Source organism: Sceloporus occidentalis, unplaced genomic scaffold, assembly GCF_023333645.1.
Source record: "Sceloporus occidentalis isolate IW3139 unplaced genomic scaffold, rSceOcc1.0.p SCAF_10, whole genome shotgun sequence".
NCBI lineage: Eukaryota > Metazoa > Chordata > Lepidosauria > Squamata > Phrynosomatidae > Sceloporus > Sceloporus occidentalis.
Window position 1 is genome coordinate 7,567,058 of NW_028316990.1, and position 18,688 is coordinate 7,585,745.

The 18,688-nt window shown below is 43.2% G+C and overlaps 1 protein-coding gene across 1 annotated transcript; it reads left to right on the plus strand.

Annotated features, from left to right (window-relative positions):
- Nucleotides 1-1,420: 1,420 nt before the first annotated feature.
- LOC149305786 (CBY1-interacting BAR domain-containing protein 2-like) lies at nt 1,421-18,509 on the plus strand. The gene is made up of 9 exons (XM_089540491.1): nt 1,421-1,551; nt 4,342-4,576; nt 4,761-4,829; nt 8,135-8,236; nt 12,889-12,894; nt 16,036-16,140; nt 16,278-16,391; nt 17,762-17,866; nt 18,241-18,509. Exons 1-9 carry the CDS (start codon nt 1,532-1,534, stop codon nt 18,367-18,369), a joined length of 885 nt encoding a protein of 294 aa, XP_089396617.1. The 5' UTR covers nt 1,421-1,531; the 3' UTR covers nt 18,370-18,509.
- Nucleotides 18,510-18,688: the final 179 nt, after the last annotated feature.

Consider the following 18,688-nt stretch of genomic DNA (forward strand, 5'->3'; position numbering starts at 1 on the left):
ATTATTTAGATGCATGTGTAATGTTGGGGTTTTGTCTTCACTTTTTAGTTGTTGTTGTTGTTGTTGTTATTGTTGTTGTTGTTGTGTGCCTTCAAGTCGTTTCGACTTATGGCGACCCCAAAGCAAACCTGTCATGGGGTTTGCTTGGCAAGATTTGTTCAGAGGTGGCTTACCATTATCAATATTTTCCAAGCTGTAGATGGTTCAGTCTGTGGATATGGAGAGCTGACTGCATAAATGATGTTGAACTTGAATCTGAAAAATGCTTTTGGGGGAAGAAGGGCTATGGAAGAGAACCCAAATGCACACTGTTCTAAAGTTTTATATTCTGCAATAAACTGTATTACAGACTAAAGCATAAACCAATTTAGGCTTCTTATATGCAAATAATGTTAGTAATGCAGCATCCCCTGAGAAATCATGATGCAGAGATCTTTATTGTTACCCCTCTTAGCTGTAGTTCCTCCCTGGAATTGTTGTTTTTCCAACAAGCCCAAAGCGTGAACCAGCAAAGCCTAGGCTGAAGCTCTTGTTTGCCCTCTCCTGGCTGCTAGATTACATTAATGTTTATTGTTGTGTGCCTTCAAGTTGTGTCCAACTTATGTTCTTTCCAGATGGCAAACCTGTTACTGGGTGTCTGAGCCAGGATTACTTCAGAGGAGATTTGTCATTGCCTTCCTCCGAGGCTGAGAGAGAGTGACTTGCCCAAGGTCACCCAACAGGTTTCCATGGCCGATAGAAATCATCCCCTTCTCCTCACAATCATATTTTCAAAAAATCATTTGAATAGCAAAGTTGCCAAACCAGAACAGCATTGCCATAACTAGAACAAACAACAAGCAAACAGTAGAGTTCAAAGGCATAGCCATGTTAGTCTGTAGAATCAGTACGCAAAGAGATCTTGTAGCACCTCTGAGACTCACTGAAAGAAAGAAGGCTTTCACGGCCAGCATCAATAGGTTTTTGTGGGTTTTTCGGGCTATGTGGCCATGTTCTAGAAGAGTTTATTCCTGACGTTTCGCCAGTATCTGTGGCTAGCATGAGATGCATATATGCATATGGTTATATATGCATATATGCAAGTGGAGATGCATATATGCATCTGATGAAATATAGTTATTCATTTTTATTTATATGCATCTGAGGAAGTAGACTATGGTCTACGAAAGCTCATGCTGCCAACTTCTTTCTTTCAGTTAATCTGAAAAGTGCTACAAGATCTTTTAATAAGTGAATGGAAAGAGATGAACCAAAACTAATGACTGCTTGGATTTTCTGGGTCAGCTCTTGCAAGCTGGCAGTGACGCTCTAAGCAAACACTCCTTTGTGCTTGGCTTCAGGGAGAACCTGGTTCCAAGAGACAGTAACCCTTGGAAACTGGCACTGCCAGTTCTCTCTCTGTGGGCAATGGCTCTGTTGGGGAGGGTTACCATACCAACCCAGACCGGAGTGGCACCCGATCTGAGTTAGGTGTTCGGCTTCTTGTTCCAACTGGAAACCTTCTCATGACAACTGCTCGATTCCTGCAAACATGAATCTGATCCTTTCCAGGTGAGGAGGAAAAAGGGAAAAATGCAGATGGGGTGAGAGGGGACAGTGTCCCCCGCGGCATTTGTTGTGTGCCTTCAAGTTGTTTCTGACTTATGGCAACCCTAAGGCTCAAATCTTATCGTGAGTTTTTCTTGGCAAGAGTGGCTTAGAGGAGGCTTGCCATTGCCTTTCCCCGAGGCTGAGAGAGAGTGACTTGCCTAAGGTCACCCGGTGGGTTTGCATGGCCGAGGAAGGAATCGAACCCTGATCTCTGGAGTCATAGTGCAACATTCAAACCACTATGCCACACTGGCCCTATAGGCAAGATATGCACATAGGCAAATACGGAATATTATTTGAATTATTCAAACCTTGGTCTCTTGATGCACATATACAAATTATATGCTGCCAATATCTTTATTTCAGTTAGTCTCAAAGGTGCTACAAGATCTCTCTATCTACATATACAATGGGCCCTTGGTATCCGCTGGGGTTTGGTTCCAGGACCTTCTGTGGATAACAAAATCCATGGATGCTCATGTCCCATTAAGTACAATGGCAGAACAAAATGGTGTCCCTTATATAAAATGGCAAAATCAAGGTTTGCTATTTGGAACTCACACTTTTTTTTTTAAATATTTTCAAGCTGTGGATGCTTAAATCCATAGATAAAAAAATCTGTGCATAAGGAGGGCCAACTGTACAAATAATTTGTAAATACTTGTATATACTCAACTATAAGTCAACCTCATGTATAAGTTGAGGGCAGGTTTTAGGAACAAAACTGTGGATTTTGATATGACGCACGGATAATTCGAGGTTGAAACTTTGGGGCACATAACAAAGCAAAGTTTCCAGGAGAAAAGCAAAGGAAAACAATGCCAAAGAACTCACAAACGTTCAGGAGCCATAACTGTTTGTGGGTCACACTAAAGGCAGGACGGATGAGAGAGTAGAGGAGGATCAGTGCTTCCAGGACAGATTACGCTCTTGCCTTTCACCAGGAGATGGTTTTTCTTTTTATAAGAGTTAAAATACAGTATTTACATTGACCATAAGTCGGCTCAGGTTTTTGGAGCCAGTTTTCTAGACTTATCCATGAATATATACAGTAGCTGAAAAACACACTCTCTGTATAGCAAAACCTCTGTTGCTGTACATTGGAAATGACTTGAAGGCACACAACAGCAACAAGGAGAGTATACATGGGGATGGGAAGATCCGCAGCAGTCAGGTAGCTAAGCATACATAAGGAGGGCATGGGAAGATCTCTAGTAGAGGGGGAAAATAAAGTATCATTTGGGGAAACAGCTCCGTATACACAGGATACGGAAGCCTGTACCTTTTCCTGGCACATCTGTGGAGCAGCAACAGCCGGCTTTTTGGAAATCCTGCAGCTGCTAGAGCCATTCTCCCCTGTGACAAAGCATCCAGTGTGGTAGATTGGGTCCAGATGTTTTACACTACAACAGATCTTGCATCAAAGTCCTCCTCAGGCTTCCTGGGCCCTTCAGGGAGACAGCAGGTAGGAAGGAAACGCCGATGTCCAAAGAGAAACACCTACAAAAGGAAAGGTGAGAGCAGGAAGAATTTACCTCTAATCCGCCTCCAGGCAACATGCCTACGTTTGGCATTCACAGTAGCAGGACTCATGGAAATCTAGCATGAGAAAGCAACAGCTTGTTGCAAACAACTGTGGGTGAATCTACACTGCAGAAATAATAACATCACTTTAACTGCTATGGCACCATGCTAAAAAATTCCTGGGATCTGTAGTTTTGTTAAGCAGCAGCACTCATTGGCAGCACAGGTGAAAGATGTTATAAAGACTACAAATCCCAGGATTACACAGGATGGAGCTACAGCAGTTAAAGTGGAGTCAAACTGCATTGTTTCTATAGTGTAGATGCACCTTTTACCTTCTTGTTTTTTTGTTTGCCATCTTGCTCTTAAAATATTGGTAAGAAAAGAGGGCAAACCCAGATTAGTCTTTTACCATGCAACTGGCTAGCCTCATTTGTCGAATTTTGCAGGCCTTCCACACAACATCATGTCCTCTTGTGCCCCTCCTGTGTTTTCCCACTGCTTCTTCATAAGGCAGGAGAAACTGAATTGTGTTATTGTTGCTGTCGTGTGCCTTCAACATGGCAATCCTAAAATGACAAGATTGGCAAGATTTGTTCGTGGGGGTTTCTTGGCAAGATTTGAAGAGTTTTGCCTTTGCCATGAGGCTGAGAGTGTGTGACTTGCCCAAGGTCACCCAGGTGGTTTCCATCCATGGCTGAGCATGGATCTGAACATTGCCATCAAAAGGATATCGGAGTTAGTGCCAGGCCTGCCTCCTTCAAGAAGGTATTTTTCCTGGGTTCCACCTACATAATCTCTGACAGCAGGATATCCAGAGTTTCTGGAAATGGACTTTATACATAGGCAGATAAATGTGGTACTGTAGCTAGTCCCTGACATCATCATTGGGTTGGGATGGAGGGGAGCCTCATCCATGCTGTTGTTGTTGTGTGCCTTCAAGACATTTCCAACTTATGGAGACCCTAAGGTGAACCTATCATAGGGGTTTCTCAGCAAGTTTATTCAGAGGGGGTTTGCCATTGCCATCCTCTGAGGCTGAGAGAGTCGAACTTGCTCAAGACCACCCCAGTGGGTTTACATAGTAAAGCTCAGATTCAAACCTGGGTCTTCCAGTATGCTAGTCCAACTCTCAAAGCATTACACTATTGGGGGGGGGGGGGTTGAGATGGAAGGGAGGCACACAATGAAAAAACCGCAACAACAACATGTTAATTCCTGTTCCAGAGATACCCAAGTAAAGATCATGGAGAATACCGTCACCAACGCAGAGCAATATTTTGGCAAGTTCTGCAGTCTGATGGCTTCTTATACCCGCAAGACTGCAAAGCTCCGAGACAAGGCTGACCTGCTGGTCAAGCAGCTCATGGACTATGCAAACACAGAGAACCCTGAGCTGAGAACCACCGTGAAGAACTTTGCAGAGGAGCTCGCCAAAGTGCAGGACTACAGGCAGGCAGAGGTAAAGGGCTGAACTTGGCAACCTAAAAATGCATGCACACACAAGTCCAGGTCCAGTCTGTTGCCTGGCAGAGCACAGGGCAGCAATAGGAAGTCTTTCAGACGCACCTCTCCCTGAATTTGCACTGCTCTGGCTAATGTCGTTTAAAATGTGCATGTTACCATGTCATGCTTTCCTGCTTTAGGTGGAGAGGCTGGAGATGAAGGTTGTTGAGCCACTGAAAGTGTATGGCGTGCTCATCAAACAAACCAGGGTATGTGATTCTTCTATTCACAAACCAAGAACAAGGAAGAAAAGGGAGCTGGGAGGTATAAGAAGCATATGTAAAAAGGAACTTCTTTGTCAGAGGCTTTGTTAACAGAGGCATGTCTGGATCACCCAGAATCATCCTTTCCAGGGATGCTGAGGATATGAAGGACCACAGAACCAATGCCATCTCCCTTGGGTCTTAGAAGCATTGCAGCTCTGTCTTCCTCAAGACAACTAAAGTTTATCCTGTGGGAGGGAATCAGCCAAATCCCATGTAGAAACAGGATTTAAATCCACAAAAGTGGGATCCATAGCTTTTGTGGGTTTTGGGGGCTATGTGGCCATGTTCTAGAAGAGTTTATTCCTGACCTTTCGCCAGCATCTGCGGCTGGCATCTTTCAGGCCACATAGCCAAAAAAACCCACAAAAAACTATCGATGCTGGCCATGAAAGTCTTCAATTTCACAAAAGTGGGATCGTTTTCAGACGCGTTGGGCATTAATTCGATATTAACCCGCACAGAAAGTGGACAAAATCGGCCATTTTTTACTTTCAGGGTTTTTCTGAAAGTAAAATGCGGCCGATTTTGTCCACTTTCTGGGCGGGTCAATGTCGGATTAATGCTCATTGCCCCCAATACAATTAAAAACATACAAAAATTGTACATTAAAATAGAACTGAATTACTACAATAATTAAGACAAAGTACATATTAAAATATCAAATACTTTAAAAAGGTAAAAAAAATGTTTAAAAGATATTAAAACAATATAGCCTAGCCCCTCGTCCTTTTCAAAACTCTACACTAAAATAAACTAGATTCTGCAATCTGAATAAATTATACAAATTTACACTTTCTCACCATCTTAATTTGCAAAATTTATCTTACCTTTTTACGCTTCCCATTTTTCTGCTGGTCAAAACGAACCAAGTATGACGGAAAAACTACTCGATTCCTATTCTCTGCAAAGACATTTTTAGGATTTGGTTTTTTAAAAGAATCACTTTAAATACAAGTACTCTTGTTTTCCCCCAAAATGAAGGCTGGAGTTTCCTGGCCTGGCGAATAGTCTAAGAATGACGGATGATGCAGAATCGCTGAAGCTAAGCAGGTGTGCACCTGATCAGCAATCTGCATAAGAGACCACCAAGCAATCGATGTAAGAGCAGGATATTACATGTTTTTTTAATTAAAATTGAAAATTTCCAGATGTGGAATTCTGCACCCAACATTTATTTATTTATTTATAATTTTTACTTTATTTTATTTCGCTCTTCGCATTACACCATCAGCTCATTATATAAGACTCACTGCCCTGGCTCTCAGCCAGGCTCTGTCTCTGTATCGATAAATCTGCAAGACAGATAGAAAGCTCTCTTGCATTGTGACAGAATACTGGTTCATTTATCCCGGTATTGTCATCTCTGGCTAGGAGTCACTCTCCTGGGCCTTTTCCACCATGAATCTGATCTTTTTCATTGGGGTTACCAGACACTGAGCCTGGCTATCTGGGGACCTCTTGAAGCAAAGCCTGTGCTCCACCATTAAGGCTGGATTGTCGATGGTGCAACTGGAGCAAATGTAGATAGAGGCCCCATGCTTACATCCAAGCTTCTAGTATTGTGATGCTGTCCAGCATCACAATACTAGAAGCTTGGATGTAAGCATGGGACCTCTATCCACATTTGCTCCAGTTGCTCCTGGAAAAGGGGAACACTGAAGATATCTCTCCCATTGCTCTCACCAAGTGTTGGAAATGTTTACTGCTCACCTTGGTTGCATTTCCACACTGCATCATGAGTATGGAGGCAAGCGATATTGGCATTTTTGCCTTAGAAGCTCCTGCTTATCAATCCAGTTAAACCACTGTCCTCCCTGTTCTCAGCTGCTTTAAAAATGTCCCTGTGTGTTGCTTTCCTCCTTCATCCTGACTTACTTCAGTTGCAAACTGAGGTCAAAATACAAAAGTCACTTGCACTCCATTAACACAGCAGAGAGGAGAGGAGATGCAGTCTTGTCCTTCCCAGTAGGCTCAAGCAAAAGCAAACTGCTGCAGATATTCTACTTTACTAATAGGTTTTGCCATCTTGGAAACATATTCAGGAGTAGCCATGTTGAAAACCACAACAAAATCCAACGTTCACAAAAGAGCACTACTTTTATTGGCCAACCTTAATACACAAAATACATCATGCTAGTTTTGGAAGCTTCACTGGTTTCTTCATCAGGCAAAGATTCTAAACATCTTTGAAGAAAAGGGACAATGTTAAGAGTCACAAGCCTACATTTCTGTTTTCAGTTAAAGTGGTATAGAGGGATATCAAGATAGCTAGTAGTGGTCTGAGTGTTGGACTAGGACTATGACTCTGGAGATCAGGGTTCAATTTCCAGCTCAGCCATGAAACCCACTGGGTGACCTTGGGCAAGTCACATCCTCTCAGCCTCAGGGGAAGGCAATGGTAAACCTCCTCTGAACATACCTTGCCAAGAAAACCCAAGGACAAGTTCTCTTTAGGGTCTCCGTAAGTCGGAAGCAGAGTCAAAGAGCTCTGGTGCCTCACCAAATGCCAGGCTTCTTGCCAAGAAAACCCCAGGATAGGGTCACCATAAGTAGGAACCGTGCTAGTTTCAACCTAGACAATGAGGAAATAGAAATAGTAAAAGAATTTTTATACCTGGAATCAAATATTGATTAGAATGAGGATTGTAGTCAAGAAATCATAAGACAACTAAGAATGGGGAGGACGGCTATGAAAGAACTAGAAAATATCCTAAAATTTAAAGACGCACAACTGATCATGGAGGTTAGAATCATACAAGCCACTGTATTCCCTATTGCCATGGATGGACGTGAGAGCTGGACAGTTAAGAAAGTGGATAGGAAGAGAATTAATTCATTGAAGATGTGGGGCTGGAGAAGAGGGCTGAGGTTACCATGGATAGCCAAGAAGTCAAACAAATGGGTCCTAGAGCAGGTTAAGCCAGAAAGATGCCTAGAAGCTAAAATGACAAGACTTAGGACGTTATCAGACAAGGGAAATTGGAAGTATAATCCAATGGCAATCCGAACGCAATCATGGGGTTTCACGTTATTGCGTGAGAGGTGATCACACGCCATTTTTGGCAATGGCAAGCTATTTTTGGGCAATGGGAAATCAGTTCGAACGCAATTTGCATTCACGTAAATTCGCTGAACTAGCGAATTCACGTGAATGCGTTCTGGCCCCACTTTCTTTTCATTCGAAATTAAGAGAAATTCCTCCCATGTGATAAACGCCTTAAACAAAGCGCTTTGGTTGCATCCCATAGGCCGAGATCAAGAAGTTCAACGCTGCCCGCAACAAGGAAATAAAGCAGCTCGAGAAGCTGGAGAAGATCCGACAGAAATCGCCATCTGACCGACACATGATTGTATCCTTGCCAGCGTGTTAATGCCTCGGCCTTTCCCCTTCTCCTGCAAAATGCACTCCTGGCTCCCTGGTGTCGCATCCCGTCTTCTGGATTTCCGAAGGCAGCCAGCTCAGGAAGGCTGAGTTACGAGCCTACGCCGAGGGAGGCTTGGGTTACACTGAGGTTTCCTTCTGAGTGTGCCACAAAATGGGGGGAATGCAATGAAAGCGATTAGAAACAGACGTGTGCGGGGAAAACCCGTCTCCTTGAATAAGGAAAAGCCTAACAGATTGTTGCGGGCAAACAGCCAGTTCTCTGGGGAGCGAGCTGGGGCCTAGATAAATGAAATGAAAACAGTATAAATGACAGGCATGGTTTTAAAACAGAGAAAGAGTGCGAGAGAGAGCAATGCAAAAAATGAAAAGGGATTTAACAAGTATACAATACCTGAGCATACATGTTGTTGTGCACTTTCAGGTTCTTTCTGACTTATGGATATCCCAAGGTGAGCCTATCATGGGGCTTTCTTTCAAGCCAGGGAAAGATCTTCCTCGGTTATAACTTGTGCCATGTTGGCTATACTATGACGATGTTTGGCTTCACCTGTCCCAGTTTTCATCTGTAAAACATGGGAGGGTATGGATCAATAATACCTTTGATCTTTCTATACCTTCTCTTGTTTTACAGATGAATATTGGGATAGGCGAGGCCAAACATCGTCATAGTATAGCCAACATGGCACAAGTTATAACTGAGGAAGACCACAAAGGCTAGGAGAAGTTGCATCAGTTTGCTTTTGCCAGAGCCTACTGGGAAGGACAAGGTTTTGCCCCTCTTTTGCTTCTTCCCCCCTTTATTGAATTAATGTACTACCAACTACTCTTGCACTTTGAATCCAGTTTGCAGCAGCTGATGAAAGCTGAGGATAAAAGGGGAAAGTGGGTTGAGGAGAGAGACATTTTAACAGCAGCCGAAAAAGTGGGATGAGAGAGAATTAATCCGGACTGTCCTTGCCAAACTGGAACAGTTGGAGAGTATGATTCTTCCCGAGTGCTTCTTGTTTTAGCAAAAACCAACCAAGCTGTACTTTTCCAAGTCCCAGACTTGGCATCTAATTCCTTCGGGTCTGAGATTCAAATTAAAATACTCCCCATAGCTTCCTAGCGCTGGCATATTTCAATTATCAGAGACAAACAGGAGTCCTCTTCCTTCATGCAAAGCTCACCCAAAAGGAGGTGGGAAAGAGATCTCTGTTGGGGGAAAGGCAACAGGATAATCCTGGCAGCTCAGGAAAAGGAGAAGATTTTCCTCCCTTTTCCTCCCTGATATTTTAATCAAAACCCAAAGCCTTTTTCCCCCTCTCCAAAGGGAGAAGCTCTCAGCAGCAAATCCCTAGGAAAGAATCTCATGGGGAGGAGAAGAGGCTTGGCATGTGCTTCTTAATCCCTGCTGTGCTAAACTGGGCTGTGGAGAGGGCAGCCAAACAATAGAGAAAATGGATCTTCCAGGGAGGTGGAAGAAGGAGCTCTATGGCTGCATCCACACTGCAGAGATAATCCAGTTTGGCACCACTTCAACTGCCACGGCTCAATGTTATGGAATTGCACGGATTGTAATTTTGTGAGATATTTAGCCTTCTCTGTCAGAGAGCTCTGGGACCACAACAAACTCCAAAGCCCATGATGCCATAGCATTGAGCCATGGCAGGGAAAGTGGTGCCCAACGGGATTATTTCTGCAGCCTCAGAGCCACATTGATGATTGCGTGGGTCGGTCGTGGCTTGTCAAACTACAACACCATTCAGAACCATCCGTCTACATGGCATCTACACCAATTAACAACAACAACAAGCAAACAAACACACCCCTTTTAAAAGGAACCAATTAAACATTAAAGCAGCATCTTCCCAGACCAACACCAAATACTAAGGGGTTGTTCCCACTAGGTGAAACCCCGCGTTCTGAATCGAATCCAAGGAGTGGCGTTCCTATTAGGATCCGATTTAAACCTAGAACGGTTCTAGAGCAACCCGCAATCGTCCCCACTACAAATCGAATCGTAGAGCAGGATAAAAATTTAAATCGAATTTTCCTCATTTAACGCGTGTTAAAAAAAACACTAGGGTCCGACCTACGTTTTTCCATTGATTCGAGTTAGGAAGCGGAGCATTTAAATAGGAACGACAACCTTTGAAATCGGGTTAGATGGATGGGAGGAGCCGAGTGCGATGGGACTGGCCTTGGGGGAGTTGCCCTTTCTGTCCCCATCCGTCGTGGCTGTGGCCATTTTTGCTTCCCTCACCCCTTTGTCCGCTGTGGTCTTTCAATAAGAGATAAGGATTATTTTTATTTTTGCAACCTCCCCTCTGTGTGGGGAGAGCCCATTTCTAACGGAGGAGAGGCAGGAAGGGAAGGCTCCTCTCGAAGAGGCATTCCCTGCCCGCTTGGGCTCTGATCTCGCCCAGACAGGGAAGGGAAGGCTCCTCGCGAGGAGGCATCTGATCTCGCCCAGGCAGGGAAGGGAAGGCTCCTCGCGAGGAGGCATCTGATCTCGCCCAGGCAAGGAAGGGCTCTGATCAATAGGGGGGGGGGGGATAGAGCCTTTCTCCCTCCATTTCTCAAATGGAATCTGCCTTCTCCTCCAACCCTGGAAAGAGAATCTTTGGGAAGAGTGCTCCCTCCCTGCTTTTCCAGCAGCCTCCTTCATTGATCTCTGTGCTCTCTGAAGGGATTCTCCCTGGCTGTCTTGGGAGACATGAAGAGGGGATGCTGTCATGCAAAACCTATCCCATAGTTCCTCTGGAAAGAGCTTGGGTTTCCTAAATTCGCTTTCCTAAATTCGCTAAATTCACAAACAGTCAATGAAATGGAAACGATGCCAAAAGATAAATCGCTTCCAAATATTCCGGATTAACGTTACGTCATTCTGACGTACTATTGATTGACAGCTCCAAATAAGGTATGGAGGAGAAGAATCGCTTTATTTAAACACCGATTTCATGCTAAGTAGGAATGCTTGCAGGTAAAAACTTCGATTTAAATAACCAGATGGGAACGATGAACAAAGCGATTCGGATAGCGGGATAAGAACAGTGTTATTTTGAATCGATTTTATTAAAAACGTTGTATTTTAAATCGTTTCAAATCTTAAGTGGGAACAACCCCTAAGGCTTGCAAGCTGTGGCCCACAATCGTTCAGCATAGTCCAGGGCTTTGGTATGCTGCCATGCTGCAGAATGAATGCAGTTTGACACAGCTTTACCTATCACAGGTCCATCCGAGGGTATGCTAGGATTTGTAGTTTGTTGGGGGCATGAGGGCTTTCTGACAGTGGAGGCTAAATAGCTCACAAAACTACAAATCCTCGTAACTCCAAAGCACTGAGCTGTGGCAACTGAAGCAGTGTTAAACTCTGCATTAATTCTGCAGAGAAGATGCAACCTTGGAAAGGTTTTTGAGGGTGACTCAAATGCCCTGAAATATATACCAATGTGCACCTTTTGCAGACTGGAGGAGAGGGAATTGTTGCAGCTCTAAAAGTAACTTTTGTGAGTGTGGCTTTGACACAATTTCCTTTTTCCTCCTTGGCCTCATTCCCACTTACAAATAAATTGGTGTGTGATCCCAACTGATGGACCAATTCGACAGCAAAGCCTGACTCTCACTACATTTGCCCCGATCACATTTTTCCCATGTAAAATAACCCACTTCTTGTTCTCATTGACCAGTGATTCGATTCCAACAGCAACCCTCTTCAGTGGATGATCATCTGACCATATCATAAAAAAAGAATCGATTCCGATCCGCATCCTGTTCATACTTGCGCTAAATCAATTTTTTGCAAAAGATAAGGAAAAAATGAGCGTCAAAAAGAAGCAGGTTAAATAGGTCTAGTACTTGGCCCCCTTCTCCAAACCGCTTCAACGATTTGGCTCAAATGTCAACAAGGTTCATTTAAACCACTTTTGCAAACCAGTTTAAAACATAGTGAATTCATTTCCCTGTCCTGCTGTTCGTGGAATCCTGTAGTTACATACAAAGACTCTGGTTATTTGGAAGACTTCTCTTCTAGAAAAGAGGAGTGGGTGAGCCCTATATTGCCTGATCCTCTGGACTGTGACAGAGATGTTACTTGTGCAACTGAGAACATGGATGCTCCCAGATGAAAGCCAGTGTGGCGTAGTGTGGTTTGAATGTCGGACCAGGGTTCGAATCCCGACTTGGCCATGGAAACTCACTGGGTGATCCTGGGCAAGTCACTCTCTCTCAGCCTCAGAGGAAGGCAAAGGCAATACCCCCCTGAACAAATCTTACCAAGAATATAGGTTTGGTTTAGGGTCTCCATAAATCAGAAACAACTTGACGGTGCACAACAAACAACAAATTATAGGAGAGGATTCCATTCTCAGACTTTTCTCCTATGTCCAATGCAAATGTTGGTTATCTCTTGGTGGATTTGACTGCCCTCTTGCGTCAATGCTGAGAATAGCCATCTCTTATCACAAACTCCTAGCAAAACCTGATAAAGGAATATTGTGTGGCTTTTTCTTTTTAATGAACAGGGCACAGGCATCCAGTCAGTTCTTGTTGTTTGTGCATAGATTTATTTGCTTGCATAGTATCTCTTATTTCTCATCTCCCCATTTGATTAATTCCCTTGACACCCAACTTCAGTCACAGGTAAGAGATTTCTTTCTTTCCTAGGCTAAGATGACAGCTATGTTAAAATGATGTTAAAATAAAGGTAGAGAAGAACATAGGAAGACCACAAAACCTCCCCGGTTGCTCTGGAAAAGATGGTCACAGGGTAAGATGCTCATTGTGTGGTATATTCACCTGATTGGTTACTAAGGTTCTCTTTTCAAACAACTTCTAGCATTGCAGTCATTCATTCCAGAAGTGGTTTTGCCAGTTCTGTCCTATGAAAGCTAGTCTGCAGTATCTGGGGACGGTCTCCCATCCAAGTACTAACCAGGGCTGACCCTGCTTAGCTTCTAAGATCAGAGTGAATCTGGTGTCTTTTGGGTATTTAGGGCCTTGGTTTACTCTAAGAGCCACTGATTTGTCTTTGTATCACTCCACGGTATCCATAAAACACTTCTCCAGCACTACATTTCAAATGAGATGATCCCTCTTTCTATCAGCTCTCTTCACTAGTTTATAATATTTCACATTGTTAAGTATTGCATCCTTCCAGTTCTTATGGATCTGTCAAAGAGAGAAAGAGGAAGGAAGGAAGGAAGGAAGGAAGGAAGGAAGGAAGGAAGGAGAGAGAGAGAGAGAGAGAGAGAAGCCTTTGCAATGCTAAATCCTGGTGGCCCAGCTCTCAGTAGTACATGCCCCAACATCAGATGAGAGGCATTTAATATGACAAGCCCAGATTCTCATGACCCACGCCACACAAATTGTTTCTCTATGGCCCCATACAGACAGGCCAAAATAAAGCTGCTTTGGGTCACTTTGGAGGTATGCTGTTTCAATGATGGACTGGATCGTGGCTTTGGCACAACTTCAGCATGCATCACTGAAACAGCATACCTCCAAAGTGACTCAAAGCAGCTTTATTTTGGCCTGTCTGTATGGGGCCTATATTTACATTATGCTGTACTCAGCAAGGCAGAGAAGCACTATAATTATGCTCCACTAAAACCCAGCAAAGCTCCAAAGTATTCACAGTTGGACATCTCATGTGCAAAGGTCACGCTTCTGATCTCCCTGCATTTTGTGGAGATGAGAGAGGAGGGCGAGAGAGAAAGCGGGAACACTTAAGCCTTTGCAATGCTTTTGCAGACTTGCCACCTTGAACATTACTCAACATCAGTGACCAAGGCAAGTGGTCCCTTTATCCTCCACCACAGGGATACCCTGCTTTATCCATCCCTTTTGGGCATCATGTATTCAAAGGGAACACCTTTTTGATATGTTGGATGACTTCCCGCACCCTGCTGCTCCAGAAACCACACGCTACTTATTTACACTCATATCAGAAATAGCACTTCTTGCAGTAAACCTAGCTTGTTTATTAGCATCCAGACATTAAATCAGGGCACTAACAGCTTATAGACAGAGCTAGCATCCTATAGTTGGTGCAAAATGGGAGGATCCACAGCAGTGGCAAACAAAGAGCCAAAAAAGGTGAATGCCCACTGCTGAAAAGGACCAATTGGGGCAGAAATAAAGCTGGGGGGAAAGCAGAACTGAGACAGGTTTATAGTTTTTTTGTGGGTTTTGGGGGCTTTGTGGCCATGTTCTAGAAGCATTTATTCCTGACATTTCGCCTGCATCTGTGGCTGGCATCTCCAGAGCATGGCATCGTCTCTGAAGATGCCAGCCACAGATGCTGGCGTAACGTCAGGAATAACCTCTTCTAGAACATGGCCACATAGCCCGAAGAACCCACAAAAATCTATGGATGCCGGCCATGAAAGCCTTCGACTTCACATGAGACAGGTTTGTCATGCAATAACTGTCACGACCCCATATTTCCATTCCGCTCACACTGCAGTTTGCAACATCCCTGTGATAAACCCCTTCACTTCTGCAAAATGCACTCTTCTCTTGGTGCAGCTACCACCCGTATAATTCAGCAATGGGTGTTTCAGAGTTTGGAAATAATTTCCCAATGAGCATGTCACCTTCTAAATATGCACACAATGTGCTCTTCAAGGATGCTCTCTAAAGATGTCTGCAGGTTTTCCATGAACATATCTTTCCTCTGCATCTCCTACATAGGCATTATTTCATTGGCACAAGTGGAGAACATAGCAGACTAAGGAGAGACCCTTAGATGGAGATTTCCTAGGAGGAAGAAGAAGATAGACATTAATGAAAAGCAAATACCCAAACTGCTATGAACTATCTAACCTGAACTATCAGATGGCCAATCTACCTATCTATATGCATGTGTGTATGTGTGTTTTCATGTATTACAACCCAGCCTGTGAGTTTCTTCTTATGAACTGTTTCTTTCTATTAACTGCAATGTTTGAAAAGCAACTTGTACTGTTGCTCAGCTGCAATGTCGGGAAGGTTACTCATGTTATTTGTTTCACTCCTTCTTATTTTGCTGTAACTTTTACTGATTCCTGTGAAGAGGGGAAAAAACCCTGAAGATTCATAATGACACAAAAGTTGAGAGCTTACCGCTCAAGGACCTCTTAAAATACACTCTCCAAGTAACCAGATAATACTACTTGATACGTTAATGAAGTATCCGAATTCTTACTTATTGCATTAGTTTTTAAATGTGACTTCATTGGACTTGGATTGGATGAACACAGCCAAAGAGAGCATGACTTGTCCAAGTTAATCCAGTAGGTTTCCATGGGCCTGATTCCCACTACTTTTTAAACCAGATTGCAAATCGGGTTGAACCGGTTCAAAGTGATTCTCTGAAGCAATTTGGAGAGGGGGGGCATGTGCTAGACCCATTTAACCCACGTCTTTTTGACACTGATTTTTTCTGCGTCTTTTTGGATAAATCGATTCAGCACAAGTGTGAACCAGATGCGGATCGGAATCAATTTAAATTTGCCCTTCGGCCAGCTGGAGCAAGTCCATTTTGAACCGATTTGTTCATGAATGTGAGCCACAAGTGGGTTATTTTACAGGGAAAAAAATTTGATCGGGTCAAATGTAGTGTGAACCAAGCTCCGCTGTCGAATCGATCCATCGATTTGGATCGCAAACCGATTTATTTACAAGTGCGAATGAGGCAATGGCTGAACAGGGAGTGAAACCTTGGTCCCTCAGAGTCCTAAACCAAGATTCAAACCAATATGCTGGATCTCACACCAAATAATACCCCTTTTCTTTGCCCAGGCTGAATCTCAAGCACACAGGGCCTCGGCTGATGCAAGCCGAAGCACCCAACAGCTGGAAGAGACCATAGATGAGTTTCAGAAGCAGAAGTTAAAAGATATCCAGGTAATAAGGACAGATTGCTGGCTCTCTCTTTAGCAATATGACTCCATGCAACCGTAATGTGCGACTTTTTAAGAGTGCACTGCTTATACAAAACAAGGCAAAAGACTTACACGTCGCATAATTTCCTCTCCTTACAGAAGATCTTCCTAGATTTTGTCACCGTTGAGATGGTTTTCCACGCAAAAGCTCTGGAGGTGTATTCCAACGCATTCCAAAATCTTGAAAGCTACGATGTGGAGAAAGACCTAGAGGTATTTTGTGTGTATTTGTAGTCTTTTGTATCGCCGCTGGGGGAAAAAATGAGACAAAATTTCACTCTCTCAGGCTACAGAAAATACATCCACCAACTTTCTCTCTATAGTTTATCACACGGGGAAATCCCATGCAGAAACGGCGGTTTAAATCGGGGGAAAACCCACAAAAGCAGGTTGGTTTTCACATGACGTTGTTGTTAAAAGCGTTGTTAGCCAGAATGGAAAGGAGATGGAAAGTAGACAAAAGCTGCTCCATTTTACTTTTGGAAAATCCCGAAAGTATAGAAGAGTGGCTTTTGTCTACTTTCCATTCAGATTAACACCAATTTAACAATGACGTGTTTGAAAATCAACCCACTTTTCCCCTCCCAGCTTTTAAATCCCATTTTTGCACATGATTTCCCCCATGTGATAAACTTATATGTTGCTGTATATGCTTTAAAATAAGAGTTCTAACCTATTTTCAGTTTTTCCATGGTCAACATGTGTACAATGTCTCACTTGCTAGGACACTTGTTTGCTAGGACACTGGGAGACCAGGGTTCAAATCCCTGCTTAACCCCGGAAACCCACTGGGTGACCTTGGGAAAGTCACATTCTCTCAGCCACCAAAGGAGCCAAAGGCTTACCTCCCAATCTGCCTTGATTCCCACGGGAAGAGGCGGAATATAAATAAATTATTATTATTATTATTATTATTATTATTAAACCCCCATGATAGGTTAGCCTTGAGGTCTCCATAAGTCAGAAATTACTTGAAAGCACACAACAACAACAACAGCAACAGCAGCAGCAGCAGCAACACAAACATGAAATGAACAGGAACCTGGTCCCTTATTTTATCTGGCAATCCTATTTGTAACTAAGTAGTCTGAAAGGACCCCAGAAGTACTTCTCTTCTATCTCTCATATACAAACAAAGAATTCATATAACTGAAAGTAATACTGCTGAAATTGATGATGATGATGATGATTTTCTTATATCACGCCTTTCTCCCAATATAGGGATTCCCTTTCTGTCTTCATATAAAGAACCGATAAATCTAACTACTACTACTATTTTATTATCTTTAGATTGTGCGACTTTGGCAGGTGTTAATGTTTTGACTGGAATGTTTCTGTAAAGGACCATGTAAATTTATGGTCCTATACAAACGAACAATCATCACCATCACTATCATCATCATCATCATCATCATCATCATCATCATATTTTCTACCTGTTATGGATACACTTCCTAAAACATGGGCAGCCTTTACCTATTTTGACACAGGAGCAATCCCTTAGTAGATGTACCAGATGGCTGCTCCTGACCCTTTCAACAGCTTAGTAACTGCCTTTTAAAAGGGATTTGTTGTCTTCTTAGGATTTCAGAGCAAAAATAAACATTGCTTCTGGGACTTTGCATGGGACAAAGCCAGTCAGTTCAACACAACCATCTTCTACTCTCTCATGGTCCACAGGTGCACAGGTAAGGAAGAACCTTATTGTTGCAGCAATTGTTCTTGGCTTCAAAACTAGCTTTTCACACAGAAGTGCAACATGCTGAAAAACGAATCATTTTGAATCAATTCATTCGTGAATGGGAACCACAAGTGGGTTATTTTGATGCCAGAAAATGACAGAAAATGCGATCGGGGCAAATATAGTAGGGACCACGCTACACTATTGAATCGATCCATCGATTCAGATTGCACACCGATTTATCTGTAAGTGGGAACGAGGCCGTGATGTGGAATGATTCCCATATGCTGCAAAGATGATTGAAATTGGGCCTAAGTGCTGTCACAGCAACAACAAGTCCGGGCATGTAGGATAACGGATGTTTCATATCTCCGTCTTTAGAGCGTCCAAAGCACTCTGCAGAAGCTGACACTAGTAGAGAGCGATGAAGAGTCTGAAGAGAGCCAACTGCAAGATGTAAGCCATGCCAAATACCCCCAGATTTGGCAAGTAGCCAGCAGGACCACATGACAGCAGCTGCCTTGATGCATGGAGCTGGGTTGTATTTGTCTCTCTTTTCCACAACTGAACTTGACACTTCCACTCCAGATCAACCCAAACCTTCCCTCCCGCCCTCTTGAGATTTGCAATAAACTAAAAATCACTGTGGATTTTTTTGCATTGCACTCGTGTTTTATTTTTCAAATCCTAAGTGCAATCATATTTGCAAGCTCACTTTTCACTCAGCAACACCAGAAATGTCGATCATCAGAAATCTGGAAGTACACTCTTCCCTCCATATTTGCGACTTTGACTTTTGCGGGTTGGATTATTAATGGATTTGATTAAT